The 21,150-nt window shown below is 41.5% G+C and overlaps 1 protein-coding gene across 1 annotated transcript; it reads left to right on the top strand.

Annotated features, from left to right (window-relative positions):
* The first annotated feature begins 17,323 nt into the window (after positions 1-17,323).
* On the top strand, positions 17,324-20,855 carry LOC133957894 (putative gonadotropin-releasing hormone II receptor). The gene is made up of 3 exons (XM_062393008.1): positions 17,324-17,854; positions 19,835-20,039; positions 20,350-20,855. Exons 1-3 carry the CDS (start codon positions 17,327-17,329, stop codon positions 20,853-20,855), a joined length of 1,239 nt encoding a protein of 412 aa, XP_062248992.1. The 5' UTR covers positions 17,324-17,326.
* Positions 20,856-21,150: the final 295 nt, after the last annotated feature.

The raw sequence follows: 21,150 nt of genomic DNA, 5'->3' as shown, positions 1-21,150 counted from the left end.
CATAACAACACAGGTTGTAATAGTTAAAATCCCGACAGCTAGATTGACAACCACTAATATGGGACTAGTAACAGAATCATGGGGATTGGTCAATTGAGCACATCTATGATTATTATGATTCATGTGATCTCTTGCACACCCTAGCTTACCTGCACATTATTTCTCTGTCCAATTGGCAGGGACAGGGATATTGTTTTTTTCTGTATATTCAAATCCCGGTTCACAGCAATTAACTGGAGCAAGGCCATGGAACTGGTCATCTAGTTGTTTCAAGTGTTTGGCAAGCTCCTCCTCCATCTCATCTGTGAATTTTCTCTTTACCTCGGCTACTGCACCCCAGGCTACTGGTTTTACTTCCCCTTTCTCTTTTTTCTTTATGAATCTTTTGAGGGTTGTCTTATCAATATTTATATCCCTTCCGCCTTTTCTTAAGGACTTCTTGCCTTGCATGACCTCAGCGGCTGCACTCTCCATCTCTGCGAGGGGTGTTTGGCCCCAGGTTGTCTTCCTGGTGAAAACAACATCTCTTAGCAATTCAGGCTAATCTTCAGCTAGCATCATCACACGGTTTTATATGTTGGAAGTTCACCCACATGTATGATATAAGTTTTTCTACCTGATTCAATTTGTTTTGACACAACAGTTGATTAAGTTCAAAGCAAGAAAATTTACTTTACATGCAAAAAACAAATTTTTGTGAAAAAACATACATTCCACAGCACCAGCACCAACTTCTCCTGCATGGCAAGTTGGTGCACGTTGCCTAGATACAGGGGGTGTCTCACATTACCCTATGTCCCATATTACCCCGCTCTCCCCTACTAATTCTCATGTTGTTTCAGAATTCAGCCACTCCCCCCTGCTCTGCATCACCTCTTTCCACTACCTGCCCCACCCCCAGATTTTCTTGCTTTCCATCAGTCATCAGTCAACCAGTATATATATAATTTCCTATGTTCTCTGCCAGATCATCTAGTGTGTTTTTCCTAGCTTTCCAGCATTATCCCTTGTTTCACTGCTCTGCCTGATCACCGCCTTCTGGACCCTGGAATTTGGATTTGTTTGCTATCACTGACTTTGTACCCTGATCATCCATTAAACCAGAAACTCTTGCTATTCCTAAGGCTGCTCAAATGTCGTGCTTTTGGGTTCATGTTTGCCATTTTAAGCCTCTCCACATCCCCCCGAGAGGTCAGGGGTGGCCTTTATGCTCACCCAGTGGCATGGGATTGGGGAACCGCTGAGTGGGCGAAGCCGTCGGATATCTGTTCATCCTTGTCAGGCTTCTCTGATGGTGTCCGGAAGTTTTTTAACCATGCTACCCCTGGCTGAGAGGCTGCTCTAGGACCTTGGAATTACGAAATAGACGTCATAGTCGCAACATGCCCATTTAGTACATTCCCCCATAGCTCTATGCACTCCCCCACTACCACTCGACCCACCCCTAGATGGACCCTCCCACTTTATAGACGGTTTGTCCATCGGTGTCCTGCCGCCATTTCATTCTTGTAAGCCTTGGAAACATTTGGATAAGCTAACTAGCAGCATGAATCGATTTCGACAACCGAGATGCTCAGTGGTCGGCTGCACAAATGTGACTCCAGCTTCAGAAGACACAAGATTGAGATGGATTGAGTTCATATATATGATGGCAACGTTCCTGCCACCACTTTGAATCTGACTGTTGAATCAACCTGGGCCAATATAAAGCCGGATTCTCGAAAAGGTGGTTATTGAAAGAGGGGTCAGTGCCATCTTTCCGTTGCAGCACTGAAGACGAGGGAAATGTAAGTATTTTTTTTTTTATAATTCTGGTATTTGCTTCTTTTAGACATTTTGTGTGGAGGCTAGTGCCGTTAGCATGTTGTGCCGTGTGTGTGAGGGGGTGGGGGGCTAATATGTAGTGTTGGGGGATAGGGAGAGACTTTACAGGAGTTTTCATGTTTGACTTTTAATAATGTTATTGAACAATTAATCTAGGAAGGCTGGCGAGTCTTAGCGAGAAGACGGCGTCGGGGTCCACGGTGAACCTCAGTTGTAAGAGGCTTCATTTGGAGGAGGGAGAGGACAACCCAAGTTGTTCAAGTATGGACTTCGGAGAGCCACAGGATGCTACAGTACCTATGATCCTGATGACTCGATAACAGTCTTGAATGAGTCAGCAGATGTGACGCGAGAGACTCAATATTTAATCTAAACATTTCAATAATCAGATGGATTACCATCCTACACTTTTTTAGCTGTTGCAGCCTTTTGGTGAAATCTTTGTTGTTCTAATAGAATGGAATCTTCCAACCCTGTTCATAAGACACCCACATATATTGTCTATGAAATATGCCCCCTGGAGCTGTTTGAGGTGTGTCCTGTGTGTCGTCGGGGGACAGATGTAATATATAAGAAGGGCGAGTGCACAGCAAAGCCGGTGAAAGCAGATGCAACCTTCCGTGATTCTCACAGGCTCTATTTAAAATCCAAACAATGTACAAACAGTATGTGAAACATAAATAACGTATCAATTAACTGCTGTCTTTAAATGGTCTACACCATTTAAAGACCATTTATTTATCGTCTTCACAATAAATAGAATAAAATAATTACAAAATAATTATAAAAAGAAAATAATAAATACAAAAAGTGCAAAATGTCCAACTTTTTTTCCCAATTTGTATTACAGATTACGTGGATAACCTGTTGGACCTCATCTTTCACGAGTTTTTTCTGGACCCAGCCCCATATGTGAATGAGGGCTTGAAGATTTCAAAACCTGAGGATCTCTCTGCCAAGTATGAGAAACCTGACAAGCAGGAAGTTATAGCCAGCTATGTGAGCATCAGGGAACACGCTGCGTATCTGGAGCACCACGCAGGAGGGCAGGACCACCCTGATACTCCAGCCCAGATAGCCTCAACACCAGCTCACAAAGCTTCTGTACTCCAAATACCTGTAACGGCTGAGCAAAGTTTACATTGTATTTAGAGAATAAAAGGTGACACACAAACATAAAGTGTTCCTTTGTTTACAGTATGGCTACTGATGGCACAAAGTGTATTTTTGTAATCAATGTTTTTATTATACTTGGTATTTTTTGTATTTATTACCTCTGTCCCAGCCAGTACATTTAACTATTTTTAAAAAGCTCTGTTGTATTCTTTTGTTGGGCCACAGTCCAGAGGCTGAGCACCAGACACTGGAGCCGACGGTGAGGACAAAGGGTTGTAAAACTTTTGGAGGGAAAACATTCTCCAGCAGGCCTGAGAATCTCCCCCTGGTGGTTGGGAAATGTCCTGAAGAGCCTTCAGGACCCCCGCTGAGTTCCAAGCCCCGCCCACTGAGGTCCAACTCTGACACTCAATTGGCTTAAAGCCAGCATCATCCTATGACCAGCACCTTAAGGAGGCAGAACCTCTCAGGTAGAATAAAACCACTGAGACATCAATAATCGCTGCCATTTTTCCCTGCTCTGAAGACGTCAACAGACCCCTCCGGGTCTTTCCAGATGATTTAGTTGCTAAAGGGGGCAACCAGAGTTATTTTCTTTCATTTTCTTTTATCTTAAGTCTGATCTTACTTTAGAGACTATTTTTGTTTTTAACTTGAAAAGGCCGTGCACAGGAACTCACTCGCTCGCTGGCCGAGCTCGGAGACTTTCTTTCCAAATCCACAGCGGCGTTACCGCTGCTCATCCCTGCAGAAGAGACGAAGCCGAATTTCGTTCCAAGAGCAAGAGACTTTGCTCTTTTCGGTCCAGCGCTGACCTCCGTTGCAACCACGAGACCCACCGGAGCACCGCTTAAGAGGCCAGGACACTGATTTGTTTTCCAGGAATCCGCCCGTTCGCACGCATCCTGAGGTTTAACGACAGATTCACTGGACTTCCGGGAAATCCGCGCCCCACGCGCAAGCAACACCACGGAGGTCACAGTAAGAGGCTTTATTGTCTGGGCAGAAACTAGTTTAAATACTTAGCGTGTCATTTGTTTGATTGTATGTTTGTTTGTAGATCGCTGATCTGTTTTTAGCCGTGCTACACGGCGGGCCGAGACGACACATCCGGTTCCTTTGTTTACTGTGTTTTTGAGAAGAGCACGGTACAGAGCCGGCGCTTCCTTTTTGCGTGTTACCGTCAAAGATATTGTGCGGAGGTTTACATCTGTTAAAAGATAAATCTCACGTAACTGGTCTGCTTCGCTGGAAGTTTATCTCTGACGATGTTTTGAGAGCTTTCCTGATCTCTCTCTCTCTCTCTCTCTCTCTCTCTCTCTCTCTCTCTCTCTCTCTCTTCTCCTAAACCTGTTTTTACACACGTCCCGACCTACATTTATACATTTCATGTTACATGGAGAAATCTAGATTTAACGAGCATTTATACATCTCGACGCCATTCGGCACCAAAACCACGAGATAAGAAATCTCTTTGTCTTAAAGATCCCCTTTGTTAAGGTCAGTGACCGGCAGCCATTTTGCTTTTCGCAACGTGGCTTCACTAAGGTAACCTCCATCTTGAAAGTACGTGAATGTAACATCACCTTGAATTCGGCCAGAGGACGTCACCACGTCATTACGCCATAGCCACTCCCCTTTCTCTTTCTTACACACACACACACACACACACACACACACACACACACACACACACACACACACACACACACAGACAGGCAGACACACACACGACCACACACACACATAGATACTCCGTATTACATGTGTGACAATTGTGATAAGTGCTGCTGCTGTTGTTACCATCTTTGAAATATTGGAGTTTGTTAAATGAAGAATCATTGAAATAACATTAACTTTATTTCCCTTTTTTAATAAATACTTTTGTAATTAAAGTATTTGTATTTCTGTGATTATTTGTGCATATGTATGTGTATACAGCTGGATTACTATAGCCTGTGTTCGAACTTAAAACCCTTCATGGTTTATTATATAATCATTAATACTAAATATTGAGATTATTAATATAACCTATATCATTGAGACTGATATTTAAAGATTGAATTGTTGGTCCCTGTAACCAGGGTGGTGCCCCGCGACAATAAGCAATGATTACAGATTTGTATTATTCTTAATTGATAATTTTATTGTTTTCATTAATTATTTTAACTATTATTAATGGATAACCGTATCATTTCTAATTAAATGTGTTACTATTCTTAATTAATAGCTTTATCATTTTTGATTATTTTTAAGAAATAATTGTTATTTTAATAATCATATTTCATGATTATTAATAATTAGCCAACGTCAATTCTACTCCTAATATTGCACAACACTTTCTAGCAATCTTTCTGACAATAAAAGTATTTAGAAACAGTTGTGTGCTTTTAGTGTTTGATATGTAACAATTGACACGCGTAAGATGAGCAGTTAGAAAAGTAATACAGAGGGAAGAGTAATTAATTTATTTTATTCCTCAGTCATAATTTTATTGCAGAAATGACTGATATCTCATGCATTAAAAAAAAAAAGAACTTACTGCTCTATTTGTGAGGACTGTGTGTATTGTGGTAGTTTTGTTGTTGTCTCCTTTTTCCCGTCTCCTCCCTATGCAGGTTGGTTGTGGCAGGGGGCGTGGCTGGCTCTGGGTGCTACAGACGAGACACACCTGCAATCAATCCCTACTCATCATCCACCCCATAAAGGCCTGGTCTTTCCACCACTTCGGTTCCGGATTATTCACTACTCAACGGTATCGTGTGCGCTGCAGAGACTCTAACCTTCACTGCCTCTGGATAGCTTCTAACCTGTGTTTCACTCCTACTCAGAATCTCCTGGTGACTCTCCACTCTACAACACTTCTTGTTCTCATCCCGGATCATCCAGCCAGCCAGCACCCGGCCGCTCCAACCTGCTCCTGCGTTCACATGAATAAACTTTGTTCTTCATTCAACTATTTATCCGTCTGTGTCTGCTTCGGGGTCCGAACCTGACTTCCACCTTAACACTATTCCTCCTAAACATAAAGACCCACAATCTGCCCTATAGATGTTGAATGCATTCTGTAGTGAGAACACATTCAAACACACAGGCTAATTAATGGAGGTAAAAACGTTATGTCCTACACCTCCATGAGAGGGGGGAGGGGTGATAAGGGGGAGGGATCAGAGGGGTGAAAGGGGGTGGGGCAAGATGGGGGCGGGGTGAGAGGGGGGCGGGGTGTATTTTGTTGTCCACTCCATGTTAAACACTCTGCAGTCATTGTCCACTTTTTGTTTCCTTGATCCGCTCATTTTAAAGAAGTGCTCACAGGGCAAAGTGAAAAGTGAAGGGAGATCATGTGCCCTTCCAAGCCCTATACACCACACTCCCGGTCAAATTTAATTTAGCTTTTATCCATAGCGACTTACAATAAGTGCATTCAACCCCAAGGTTTATTTTTTTTATTTTTTTATATTTCGGCGGGCCAGATTAAAAAGCCAAATGGCCCGTATTCGGCACGCGGGCTGTACTTTTCCCATGTCTGGGTTAAACGCACCCTAGCTCTATTGAGGCAACGCTTCTGGTGGGGTTCCATGGAGGAGGACACTAAGGAGTTTATCGCAGCCTGTCTCCTTCCTGTCTGCTCCAGCCACTGTCCATTCCTCATCGTCCATGGTCTCACATTTCTCTCGACTTTGTCACTAGACTCCCTCCATCAGACGATAACACCACTATTCTCACCATTGTCGATAGATTCTCCAAACCTGCTCATTTTGTTCCTTTGCCTAAATCGCCGTCAGCAAAGGAAACGGCTGAACTTATGCTGCACCACGTTTCACATCTGCATGGCCTCCCCAGTGACATTGTCTGTGACCGGGGCCACAATTCACCTCTCAGTTTTGGACAGAGTTTTGCAGTCTGTTGAAAGCCAAGGTAAGCCTATCCTCAGGGTTCCATTATCAATCTAAGGGGCAGACCGAGCAGATGAATCAGGAGATGGAGACTGCTTTGCAGTGCGTTGCCTCCAACAATCCTTCCTCCTGGTCCAAGCAGCTCCTGCGTGGGGAATACGCCCACAACTTGCTTCCCTGGTCGGCTACTGGACTCTCACCTTTCCAGTGCCCCTGAGGTTACCAGCCCCCAGTTTTTCCTGCACTGTAGCGAGAAGTGTCAACGCTCCTGAGCCCGTCCTGCTTGCTCGTCGTTCTTTGGACCGTTACCAGAGATGGGCCAACCGGCACCGCATCTCGGCGCCCGACAACACTCCTGGCCAGAAGGTTTGGCTGTCAACTTGTGACCTCCCACTCTGGCTGGAGTCCAGGAAGTTGGCTCCATGGTTTGTGGGTCCTTTTCCCACAGTCCATGAGGTTCCATTCAACATTCCATGTCTCCAAGCTCAAACCTGTTAAAGAAAGCTGGATGACAAACGCTTTCAACCAAACTGACTTACAATAAATGCAATCCACATAATCCTTGAGTAGGGACACAGATATTTCCCTCCACTCTTGTTCATGGTGACCCCCACTGTCTGTATGACAAGTTTAGTACGTTATTGTAAACTAAAAGTAAGTTTGGCTACCTTTTCCATTTTAGCACTCACAACTGTTATGGAAGTTTTTGGAAGCTGGTGAAAGCAGTATTCAGGAAGAAGCTGATGTCTTATGCAGAAGCTTTTAATGTAGATTTGATGCATCAAGGAGATAAGAAGGTGGAACAATATAACAACGCTAACAGAGAAACATGAGCAATGGTCACCTCCAAGTCTGTCCAATCCTTGAGTGGTGACCCCAACTGTCAGTATGACAAGTGTTGCCAGATAAGTGGATTTGAAAGGTCTCTCACCTCATTCCTGTTTGCTGGTGACGTTATCAGGTCAAGGCAAAAAATACCATTAGGCCAACAGGAATTGTCCCGGTGCTCACGATATGCAGTCCACCACTGGTTGCACGTCATGTTGGATTTCTCCTTGAGTTTGGCCAATCTGAGCGATCTCCTGCTTCAGCAAAAATGTATCTCCATTCGATTTCCGTCAGTTATACTTCTGCCTTTTCCCTACATTTGCTGCTGCACCTTCTCCTGCTTCTCGTTGATTTCAACCGGCACTCTGGTTCTTACTAGCACCGCTTGGCTGCACAGAGTTTGGCCTGACTATCATGGTACTCCTGGATCAGATGAGCTGGTTGTTGGTGCACTTCTCTCTGCTGCTCACCTTCTCCGGATTCTTACTGACGTCCTCCTGCAGTTTGTACAGGTAGCTCTTTGCCTCTTCGAGTGGAGACCTAATTCTGTCTCTGTGTTGATGCATCTGGTCCACGTGGATCCTCCAGTTCTTGTCTGTCTTTATGGGGACTTCGGGCTCAGGCAGGACTCCCTTCAACTCTGTGGTTTGTGTCAGGTAAGTTGGTGCTTTGAATGATAACCCCCTCTTCCTCAGAGCCTCCTTCCCCAGTTGGTCCAGCATGAAACTGACAAACATTTCCAAACAAATCTCTATCACAACGAAGTGCAGTTAAGCTGATATAGGACCAATGTCATCCTCATCTCCTTGCTATTTTTTGCTTTTTACCAGCCACTCGACAGACAATGAAATTTCCAAATAAAACTTGATAAACTTTGAGGTCCTGCTTACAGTGCATGTGAATCCTAACTGAAGAGCTCTGTTGAATCATGCTTAAACTGCAGGTACGATCAACTTGCAAAAATCAACTTTGGAGACCGTGAATGTTTGAATGCAAATTCCTGTTCATCCAATTGACCAAACTACAGACACATAAACTGACATTACCTTATTTAAAAATGTCTGTAGCTTGGACACAAACACCAACACAGCAACATTATAATCCAGGAGTATCAATTCCTGCAGCACAGAACTGGGCATCAATTAGCACAAATATGAAAATAGATAAATCCTAGAAATCATTTGTGCAAAGCGCTGGTACATTATCAACAAACCTTATCCATAATTAACTGACTGAGGTTGTTTTTGTGTGTTCATGTAACGCACCTGCCCTGATTCTGTCAGGAGGACTCACATGACGTGGATCAGCAGGGATGATGTAACCTTGTGAGGCAGCTGGATTTCTCACGGTAGCACTGAACAGTGGTTCAGACCAATCAACTTTGGGATTTATAACAACAAACTTGAAGGGAGAATGTGAGCACTACCACAAAAAGTCTGACCGATGCGTAGGAACATTTTGGAGACAGGAAAATGACGATGCTGACGTGAGGAGGTGAACTGAAGCCAGATTATTGATCTACTTCATCATTAACATTAAAAACAACAGCTTTAGTTGTGCTTGTGTGACAAAACTATCCATAAGAACCTTCAGTTGATAAATATATAAACAATTTACAGCAATAGGCAGATGGATGTCTTCCCTGATGGTTTACTGTATGAAAACATTTCATGACAGCCATACAGTAGCACAACCTTTTAGCAATGTAGAAAAAGGCAAATCATTGTTGACCCATTCCTAAAAGGGAAAACATTTTTTAGCGTGCAGTCCGTTGGAAAGAAGCCAAATTCAGTTAATCTCCTTTCTCCTCGGTGGCCGTCAGAGACTACTTACAGCTTAGTTTGCTGGCAGGTAGACCTGAAGGCTACCTGTCAGGTCTGCTGTTTTATTAACAGAACCACAGAACATAATATACAGTAATGCAAAATATTTGGGAACCTAGTATGTTTGTTCTTGATCATGTGTTTCTACATATATTTAGGACATTTTGTTAAATTCAACGAACATTGTTTGCTTACTTACACTTTTACACATTACATTAGAATTGTTCTAATCTTACTCAAATGATACACGTACTAACTATACGTTTTCTTATGTTTCCAACTCTGTGTTTTGTTTAATCATTTGCTTCCCACATTTTCAGTACGGCAGTGCCATAATTATAAAAATAATTATTTAAAAATGTTGTAATTTTTCAAAATGACGACATAAAGAAGAAAGAAGAGAATAAAGTCCTATCTTTATTGGGAAAAGTCACTGGAAAATAATTTGGTGATGATGTGAGAAGGATGTTTTTGTTATTTGTTATTGATCTTCTGATACCCCCCCCCCCCTTCTAAAATCTCCTATTATTATGACTTAAATCTTAAAATCTCAAAATTGCTTATCCTTTAAGTGGCCCTAATACTAGCTTGAATTTTCAGATTATGTTATAATAATAATAACATTCACTAAATACATACACTGTCTTTAAGTCAGTGGGTGCTGACTTAAAGAAAACACCTTTAGCATATAACAAATAATTCAAAAGCAACACTAACTATAGCTGAGTTCCCTGAGAACCTCAGAGTGAATAACAACAGCTAGTACAGTAAAGGCAGGACTCCAGTAAGAGTTGCAGCAGATTGCATTAGATATATTTAGACTGACAGGGAACATTAGCTGTTTCCAGAAAAAGTAAAGTGCATCCATCAAACTGCCTTAAGTGCATAAACTAAAGAGAAGAGAAAAAAGTAAAATCACTTCAAATTAAACAGTTCATTGCTCAGTGATGAGACTTCACCTACTTGAATCACAGAAGGTTGAGAGTAAAACGTATAATTCTATGAAGATACAAGATACATTTATTGATCCCAAACACATGCACAGTCACACTACATGCAGATGAGGGCAATTCGTCCGCAATTCGTCCGCTATGTTGACCCATCTGGGGAACATAGCAGGACACACAGAGCAGTGGGCAGCCATGCACGGCGCCCAGGGAGCAGTTGTTGGGGGAGTAAGGTGCCTTGCTCAGGGGCACTTAGACAGTGGGGGTAGGGAGAGTCCTCTTTGGACTTTTCAAACAGATCCAGGGTTTGTCCATCCAGGTATGCTTTTTTTTTATTGTCACTGCGAGGAGTGGAACCAGAGACCTTCCGGTCTGATGTTCCGTAACTTTCTGCCCATAGTCCAATTTTCCTGCCACTAGTTCACCGCCTCTCCACTTATGAAGTATGAAAAGCACCAAATAAACGAGAAAAATAAGGACAAGAAACAATAGAGACTGATCGTAAGCCACTTTGAGAAGTTGTGGACCTACAGTCCTCTTCACATCCACAAAAAGAGCCTCTGTTATTAGTTATAAAATATTTTCTTGTCCTTGAAGTTCATCTTTTGTGATAACCTGCAGTCTAAACCAATTCTGTGTATGTCAAGTGTGGTTTCAGTATCTTAGGACATGTCAAATCAACTTTTAGTCAAGGTTGATAGCTCCTGCATTGCTGAATGTAATTTATTCAAAGCCCTTGCACAAGGCTCATAAAGTAAAAACCTTGTTTATCTTATAATTTTGTTCAGTGTTATACAACAGAACAAATCATAAAACAGTACCTCAGTCACGAACACTTCTTCATAATTTAACCATTTATTGCAAAAATGGGAATACAGCTATACTTGGCACGGATGGCTCCATTCTTTGGATGTTCCCTGGATCAGCTAAGCAGTATGCTAAGATAAAACAGGGAACACGTGCAGAACCCCCCAATGGGAATAGCAGGCAAGATATATTAGTTCAAGATGAATACCCTTTACTACAACCATGTTTGGACTCACTGCTAAAAGGTGGAAGCTAGGGTGGTGGAGGAAAGTTGCCGATAGCAGAGCATGAGTGGCTGTGTAGCTGAGCAGGGATAATTGAGGAGGAGGTCGTATTTAAAGGGACCAGTTTGTTGAGAGCACGGCCTGTGATTGGTAATGTAGTGAAGAGCCCCCATAAGCAGTCTGTGGCTGACAGCTTATGACAGCTGAGCACATGGCACAGTGTCCAGCATGAACTAACGCAATGCTTCATGAATAAAAGTGTGTTAGTTTTAAACAATGTATGTAACTATCACTGCACTCACGTGTCCCTTACGTTTGCATGGTTTCTGTGCAAATCATCCAGTAGAGGGCAGTGCAGAGGCAAAAAACAACAAACATGTTGATGGCGGTGGAGGTTGGTAGAAATGTCTTCCTTGTGTCCCATGATCATGTCACTTGAATTAGTAGCTCACCTGCCCCCATGATCTTTTGGTGGTTCTGCTCCGTTTTGGACAAAATTAACGCATCAGTTCAGACAGAAGGATACAACTGTTTCCATGTACTTATCTAACATTGAATACCTTAACATGTCTTTCAATGTGGCCCCTTCTGTCTGTATGCGTATGAGCTCTCAGTCAAGGTGAACCTGACAAATTATGTGTTAAGTGTAAATCTCAAGCAAACCCACATCAAGACAGGCCCTATGTCTCCTGAAATAGCGCCCCCTACGTGGCAGGCCATTGTCTTCATGGTAACAATAGTGCAATATTTGGCTAGGTTTAGGCACCAAAGCAACTTGGTTACTTGTAGGGAAAGTTTTGGTGTGGGGTAAAATAAATAATTCCTAAAGATAAGAAAACTTAGGGTTGAGGAACAGTCACCAGAAAAGAACATTTGTTTCCTGTGTTTTGCCCAGAGCCCTCTTCCAATGAACAACTGCGTCACTGTGTGTCTTTTATTCAGCGAGGATAGTCCTAAGTCACATTGACTGGAAACCTCTTTTGTATGGGATAAAAAGTTGCAGACAAAATCAGACAACACAACAAGGGTAAACAATAGGTGACAAAGAATAAAATAAGCCCAGAACAGTGACATTTAACTTGAAGACATTCTTTTCCATTTCTGCTGTAATTCACATTTGAGACAAAGCTCGAAATAAATAAATTCAGTGATGTAACTCTGAAGATGACAACAATGACACAGAAATGGCCACTCTGATGAATGAGTTGTTTTGCAACACTGTGCTGAGACATTCATGTATGACAGCCCATATTGTAAGAAGAATTGTAAGAAATGGGAACAAGTTGGCACCAATCAACAATTTCCTGAATGGTGTTAGGACAGAGGTGCTGAGACAGAGATGTGTCAGGGCTGTGGTGCAGCCTGGTGCAGCCACATATCTTGGTTGTGGAACAATTCAGAATGTGAATGATCACATTACTTGACCTCAACACAAGCAGCTCAATTACTGTGGATTAACGTGAAAACACATCTGTGGTATGATATGTGTGGATCTGGGAAGGGCATAGCCTTTTTGGACTGTATCCCAGAGTCGACATCTGCATAAACCAACAGCTGCTCCGTCACTGTGCACAGCTGATAATCCACCTCTGCTGAGGGGAGACAGGAGAATATGTGGCTGAGGGCTCAGGCAATAACACATCAACAATACAGCTGTTTTCCCCTCTGCATTGTCACTGCCCAGTGCATCCAATAACTCCACTGATGGAATGTACTCTGTGATTTATCGTATTTATCGTGAACCTTTTAATTCTTCAGAGATTATCAAATAATTGTTTCCACCGTCATTAAAGACAGCATGTCATTCTATCTAAACATCATTTCAATAACTTTTTGCAAATCAAGGAAAACTAAATTGAATTTTGACAAAAAATAGTTTACAGAGGTTTTATGACAGAAAGTGTATGAAAGTGTATGAGCTTGCTGCTCCCTCACTGCAGGCTTACCACTCAACAAAATCACGACTCTTTGCTGTCCTAGCTCCTAAAGGGTGAAAAGAGCTCCCCATTGACATTAGGAGAGCAGAGAGTCTACACATCTTCTGTTGTAGATGGAAGACACATCTCTTCTGACTACACCTTGGATAAAAAAGTTAAGAAATTAAAACACTATATTTAGTAGCACTTATATGGCACTTACTTACAGCACTTTGTAGTTTGGCTTTCTTGAAGAAAATTGTACTGGCCTGATTCTTGCTGTTCTGGGTTTGTTCCCTCATGGTTCAATGCACTTAATGTCAGTCTCTTTGGATAAAAGGGTCAGCTAAATGAAATGTAATGTAATGTAATAAAATTCAGGGCCATTACAGGTAAGCATTCTGTCAGTGTGTTGGATGGATGAATTTAATTTTTCTAAAAGTACAATAAACAGAAGAAGAAATCCCTCTCAGTCTGTTTGTCTGTGGCTCGCACAGCTCAAAAAACCTGCACCCTATTAGCTTCCCACTTGGTTTGTGTATTGTTAAGGGCCCAAGGAAGAGTAGTGAATATCATAGACTTTTTAAATGGTCAATGTTATTAAACTTCGAATAAACAGGTGACCAGTCCTCTGCACCAGCACGTTGTACGTTGATGTACAATTCAATTTGGTGGTGCAGCTTCAGGGTTCTGTGGCCTGAATCCAGCTGCAGGTCTTAGCTTTCTGTGGCTCAACTACTCCAGGTCACTTTTAATTTCAGAGAGAAAACTGAAACCAGAATCACCACAGGCCAAACAAACCCATTCCAAACAGGTAGATTTAGAGCCGACAGTACATGAAAAGGTCCCTGGACCACACTTTGAGATCCCCTGGTCTAAAAGCAGAATTCATTCATTTGTTTTCACTTTGATCATTATTGCAGCTTTTTTTTTCTTCTTTTTCAACACATGGAAAAACAACCATATGCTTGTGGTTCAGTTTGTGGTTTGAAAGTGTTGGAGATCTATAAATTGCATATCAACACAACCTTATTACATCAGCACTTGTTTATCTGTGATAATCTCTAACAGCTGGGGTATTATCTGTCTCTCTTCCATGATGCGGTGCCTTTTCTATTTCACCTCTCTTTTTTTCTTAAGAGTCTTTACTGGAAAAACACATAAGAGGTTTTAGGTTACTTACTATAAATATAGTATAACTATAACTATAGTTATAGCTACTATTTATTACTTTATACAGTAATATACTATATGTGTGAATACAAGAATTGTAGAATTAACCTTCAAATCTATAAAATTAAAAGATTAATGCTTTATTCATTGTTAGAATCAGTTTATTGCCACTGGTTGAATTTGCTTGCTTAAGATTTGGATTAACACACTTTTTCTCCGTCTATTTTTCAAAAATGTGATAATTTTGTTTCTTGCTGAGAGTTAGATGAGAAGATAACACTTTCATGGCTCTATGGTAAATATGAAGGTTCAGCCCCATGAATGAGACAGACTATGTATAAAGATGGAGGCCATGACAGCTTCCTAAACGTGAAACCAGGTCATCCCTGGTGGCTGTCAGCAGTATAGCTCATAAACCCAACCTCTTCCATGTTAGTGGAGGGGGCATGGATCAAAGAAAAAACACATATTGTACTTCTTCTGATGTTTTTTGTCATTTTAGGTAGTTCACACTGATGTTTGTCCAAGTGCTAGTTTTACACAAAGTGTGGTAATATGGTATTTGGTGCAGGAATAAAAATAAGAAGTCTGATAGATGTACCTTTGAACGAAGTTGGGTTCACTCTTCCCCAATAGATGCATGTATGTGTAATTTGTATATTGCACATAAATACATATATTTTAGATGTATAAATTAGTATATACATGAAATATGTGACAAATATATAACTTTATAATTCGGGTATATGGGCTTAACATATATATCAATGTATATTACATACCCGGCAAATACTTTAACTTCAAAGGCTTAATTCATTTATGGAAGTTCAATGTGCATATGAGCACAGGAAACACTGTGTTGCCTATTACATTGTAAGATACTAATGACATGTACCATATTGAATAAATAATACATGAGTGGACCAGATAGAAACATGTAGCTATATAATGCGCATGCACGCTCTCGTGCAACAACGCCACAAAATGTGCACTCACAAGTGAATTCAACCGCTGTCTGATTCCGTTTCAGGAGACGTCCTGCACACTGGGCTGGGTGCATTGTTTAGTGCAGACGTTGTCATTCTACACGCAGTAAAGAGCAGCAGGCTTCCTCTGGTCCTGCTGAAAATGACACTCATGGGAGCAGCAATGTCTTGTGCTCGTTCACCGTAGATGAGCGGATCCTCTGAGAAGCTCGTGGCCGCGCCAACGCAGCGAATGTGACGCTCACTGAAGACCTCCCGCGTCAGTGAAGTGAGAGTGAGTGAGGACCATTGACCGTCTGAGGACTGGAGAGTGTTAGGAGCAGACTCTGACAGACCTGAGACAGTCAGGATGAGGACAGCAGCAGGGACATGGAGCCACAGCGGACCCTGATACTTCTGTAGAGAGGATCTCACTTTGTTTTATCTGGGATCTGCACCACTACACGCACACACATGTAAGTCGGCAGGATTTATTGTATCAAACTAATTGATGTGCAAATAGAGAATAGAGACAGCACAGTAGACAATCAGATAGTAAAGCATAAGCCATTTATTTATTTCAATGTCTTAATTTGTGTGTTTCAAGTGTATTTTGTTTGTGTACGTGTGTGCGCGTGTGTGTGTTTGTCAGTGACATTATGTTGGGTTGTCTTCCTTATGGGGACAAAAATCAAGTCCCCATAAGTAAATTACAATTAGAAGCTTTATTGTCATTGCATAAAATAGTACAATGATATTTGTTGTGCAGCACCTAAAAAACACACACACACACACACACACACATCTGTCCACATTCATTATTCATAAATAAATCATAAGTTTGTCCTGAGATATTATGATGATGCAGAGGTGGTGGTCGTACTGGGGAGTGTTTATTAGTGTTCAGTTCAGTGATGGCTCGTGGGAAAAAAATCTGTAAATCATTGATTGTTAAGGTGAAGAGATGTTTTAAAGTTTGGTTTAGGTTAAGATTAGGATAAGGTTATGTTTAAGATTAAGGTTCTGTTGCGGGTTAGGCACGTAATACCTGTGGTTAAGGATAAAGTAATGGAAGTCAATGTAATGTCCTCTGACGTCATGGAGACAAATGTGTGTGAGTGTATGTGTTTGTGTGTGTTTGTGTGTGTTTGTGTGTGTGTATAGAATCTTTAATTGTTAATGTCAATGCCTCATTAGCTCATCCTTCAAACCAAATCATTCACGATGATATCACTGGCTGCTTATTTCAACTTACCATTAAATGCAAGTCTCAACCTGATTGCTGATTCATAATCAAGAAAAACATATCATGCAAAGTATAGAAACCATTATAGGTTGTTTTTATTGCAATTTGAATTACTTATGATAATTGTTTAATTGAATAATTCAATTGAAAGTTTATATTCTAAATACCAGAAGGAACCTACCAATAGAAAAGAAAGATGAGCTAAGGAAGATAAGAGGATGTTTTCATTGGGGTGTAATTAACTTGACAGGTTGTCAGGTGTTGGCACCCACCCACCCACACACACACAAAGTTATGTTTTTGCAGTTTGTTAGAGGCAGTAATAACATCTGTCCACCTCGGTGAGCATCACAGATGCTACACGGCACACTGCTCTCTTTTTGTCTGCCACTATATTGCTCACTGAACACATTTGTTTGTCTTATGCAAATCTATGCATATGAATCTTTTACGACGACTTCATACATAAGGCTCATGTCTTTATTTTGCTTGATCCCCTTTTGGCGCTGCCAGCCTCCCTGGATCTGAACTCAATGCTGACTCCTTGGTGAGGGTCAGAAAATGAACGCCTCCTCCTGCTGGGATCCTGAGGTCACCATGTACAAGCAGAGCGACAGATTTGACCTCAATGCCAGCTGTGACTGGACATCAGGGGACGCAGCATTGCGGCTGCCTACCTTTTCTACAGCGGCCAAAGTCAGAGTGATCATTACCTTCATCCTGTGTGGCGTTTCCACTTTCTGCAATTCAGCTGTGCTGTGGGCAGCCAATGGCCACAAACGCAAATCCCACGTCAGGGTGTTGATAATCAACCTGACTGCAGCCGATCTCTTGGTTACCTTCATCGTGATGCCTGTGGACGCCGTGTGGAACATCACCGTCCAGTGGTTGGCTGGCGACCTGGCCTGCAGGTTACTGATGTTCCTCAAACTGCAGGCCATGTACTCCTGTGCCTTTGTCACAGTGGTGATTAGTCTGGACAGACAGTTCGCTATCCTCAACCCTCTGTCCATTGGCATGGCCCGCAAAAGAAACAGGGTCATGTTGACAGTGGCGTGGACTATGAGCACCTTATTCTCAATCCCTCAGGTATGAAGAACTGGTTTGACATGACAAGCTTTTACAGATGGTGTGGTTCAGTTAATCAAAGACTTGCGACTTGGAATAAAATGAGTCAGTGAGATGGGCTGGGTTGTAGGATGATTTCCTGTTACAGTGAGTAGGCTATAGGTCTTTATACCTGGCATTAGAAGACTGGATCTGCATATATTATATCATTCTCATAGAAATATTAAACGGTATGACTACTGCACGTGCTTAAGGAAATAATGATCTGGTTTAACTTTAGCTTGAATTAAACATGTTTCACAATTATCTGTTTACATCTCTTTGCATTTGCATGAAATGTGAAAAATCCATGTAGCTTTGATGCAGGCAAACCTGCAGCGTGATCTCGGAGCCCACAGAGTCTCAGTTTGAGGGATTAGTGGCTCTATCACTGAATAACACCGGGATGGGAATCCCTAATCCTGTCAGTGCACTGTACATGCCTCTCTGGAACCATTAAGATATTCGGCTGCATAGCAAGAAACACTGTTGATCATGTTGTGAGGAAAAAGCAGAAATGTGGTTCAGCAGGCAAAACTGAAATTTGATGTTGAACCTTTAATGGCAGTTAAACAGTTTTAAATATACATTTTCATAAAAAAGTTGTTAACTATAATTCATAAAAATCTACACAAAGCAAATGTATTTAAATAAGTGCTGAAATGAAAAGGTGATCAATCATTTAGTAAATCAAAAAAATGTATATGTATATGTCACTGTGACAAATGATTTATCAATGTAGTTGATTTAAAACATATATGTATGCAATAAGTATAATTTACCCAAACTTGGTCAAGAGATGGAGACAAATCATTTTCACCCAGTGTGAAAATAACAGAGTCAGCACTAACTGACTTCGATTGTTGATCTTTTCATCCACATCACAGCACATACCCAGTTTACAGTGAAATAAGTGGCTACCAAATAAAACAATGAGTCCTAATTCAGACAGTTAATGTCCTATAGCACGTGTGACAGCTGCCACTGGCAACTTTCTACCTAATCGATCTAACATAAGTTTGTTAAAAAGAAAACACACACAATAGAAATAAACAGCAGTCTCCGGTGTGAATGCCCTGTGTTTTAACAAATCACCCATTCTCTCCAACCTGCTCCTAATGTCGATTCAGCTCTATTGGCTCCCGTCAGCTGAATTCATAATTGCTACAAATGCCACCAGAGGTCACCAAGCAATACAACGTAACTACGGGTCAAAATAAGCTCCTGGCAATTTATGGGGTCCTGTTTTAATGAGGAGAGGCTCTGCATCGCTAAAGCTGCATGTGTGAGACAATGCGACCTGCATCCTCATTGGCTGGTGATTCATGTAAAAGGAATTAAGAGAAATGGTTGTCCTTTCATACCCCTAGATTTAGTACTCTGTGGGCTACTAAATATGATATCGAAAAAACGGACAAATTTCTTTTTACAGGCCACACGTCACACTTACTCAAAACACTTTTCAAACACATTTTCAAAGAATATTTATTTTTTAATGTTAATATAATATTCTTTAATTTTGGGGACTCAGCAAGTGTTTGGCTAACACCATCTCTGGTATTGCGTTTGGCTGTGTTTAATGGTGTATAACCAAAACAGATTACAGATCAGGACAGAACTGCTAACATTAGCCGCCACCTCTGAGCATCCAGGGCGTGTATCCTGACAGTAAATACTGCGCTATTGTAAGTTTTTCTATTCATTTATTTGTTTAACTTAAACTGTAACCTTACAAAATTATACAGTAAAAAGTCGCAAGCTTCACAGTCAAATGATTGAAATAACTGCCAACCACCCCCACTCCTTTAGTCTCTGATATGTTACATAATGGGCTCGTCAGTAACCGGCTTTGGAATTAAATGACGTGAACTGAATACTGGGCTATTTTGTCAAACCAAAGTTATAGGACATAGTATGTGAACTTTTAAGTTTCCTAATATCGTTTGATTTCTCAATCCACAGATGTTCATTTTCCACAATGTGACCATCACATATCCAGCCAACTTTACTCAGTGCACCACGAGGGGCAGCTTTGTCACTCACTGGCAAGAAACTGCCTACAACATGTTCACCTTCTGCTGCCTCTTCCTGCTGCCACTGGTCATAATGATCATCTGCTACACAAGGATCTTCATCCAGATCTCCAAGAGGATGACAGGAAAGAGCTGTAAGTTCTCTCCTGGGACTTCAGTCGCCCAAAATATAAGCTGTTTTCAGACATGGACACCAGAAAATGTTCTGATAATTGGTTCCGGACTTTTTTAGTTTTACTTTTAAAGAACGCAGTAACCGATATTCCTTGTAAGACATTTTCACATTAACAGGACTGAGTAGAGCATGCAGGAGGCAGGAACATCATGTTCTGCAGATATCGCATGTTTTTGTTTACAGCATATTGACACGTACGTCTGATCTTATCACCAAAAGCTCTCGGATCTTGTGTTCCACTAATGCCTGTCTCTTTTTTTCTGCCTTAGTGTCCTCCAATGAACCACATCTACGCTGTTCGAACAACAACATTCCCAAAGCACGAATGAGAACTCTGAAAATGAGCATCGTCATCGTAATCTGCTTCATCGTCTGCTGGACACCCTACTACCTACTGGGTCTGTGGTACTGGTTCTTCCCAGATGACCTGAAGGGGAAAGTCTCTGACTCCCTCACCCACATTCTGTTCATCTTTGGCCTTTTCAACGCCTGCCTGGACCCCATCATATACGGTCTGTTCACCATACGCTTCCGCAAGGGGCTGAGGCGCAGCCACCACAATGCTGCAGCGATGTCACACAAGGAAACCACCACAGTGATAACAGATGCTCTGAACTGTACTGCTGTCACTTTGCTTTGTAAAAGAGGGATGATCACTGGTCAGATCAGAGAGAGTGAACAGGCTCAGACAAAGCCTGACTCCAGCTGCCTGACTGTGTTCAGTCAAGGAGAGGGAGGACAATCAGGCCAATTCAGATGTGAGAGCACGATGTGATGAAGAGAAAAACCAGAACCCTGAACTATACATAATATACTGGTGTTTCTTTACTGGATATGTTTTATATTATCATTTTATATTAATTTATATATACATTCAATTCAACATCTAACATGCATGAGTAAGTCTGAAAACATAACGTAACGTTCTCTGTTTAGAGTAATGTCTTCATGTGTCTTTGTTGGGTGACACTTGAGGCTACCCATCTTATTTTAAGATTATATAAGAGCTTTTTGTCTGGAGCTCTTTAATGGTTTTTGTGTTGCATAACTTGCTCGCTATGTCCAATGTA

The sequence above is a fragment of the Platichthys flesus genome, chromosome 1, assembly GCF_949316205.1.
Source record: "Platichthys flesus chromosome 1, fPlaFle2.1, whole genome shotgun sequence".
NCBI classification, from domain to species: Eukaryota; Metazoa; Chordata; class Actinopteri; order Pleuronectiformes; family Pleuronectidae; genus Platichthys; species Platichthys flesus.
This window is presented reverse-complemented; position numbering and strand designations above follow the sequence as displayed.

Bases quoted from the DNA above. Each gene is read 5' to 3' on its own strand.
- LOC133957894 (XM_062393008.1), top strand. From the start codon at position 17,327: ATGAACGCCTCCTCCTGCTGGGATCCTGAGGTCACCATGTACAAGCAG. The intron at 17,855-19,834 runs GTATGAAGAACT...CTCAATCCACAG, and splicing joins CCTTATTCTCAATCCCTCAG to ATGTTCATTTTCCACAATGT. The intron at 20,040-20,349 runs GTAAGTTCTCTC...TTTCTGCCTTAG, and splicing joins GAGGATGACAGGAAAGAGCT to TGTCCTCCAATGAACCACAT.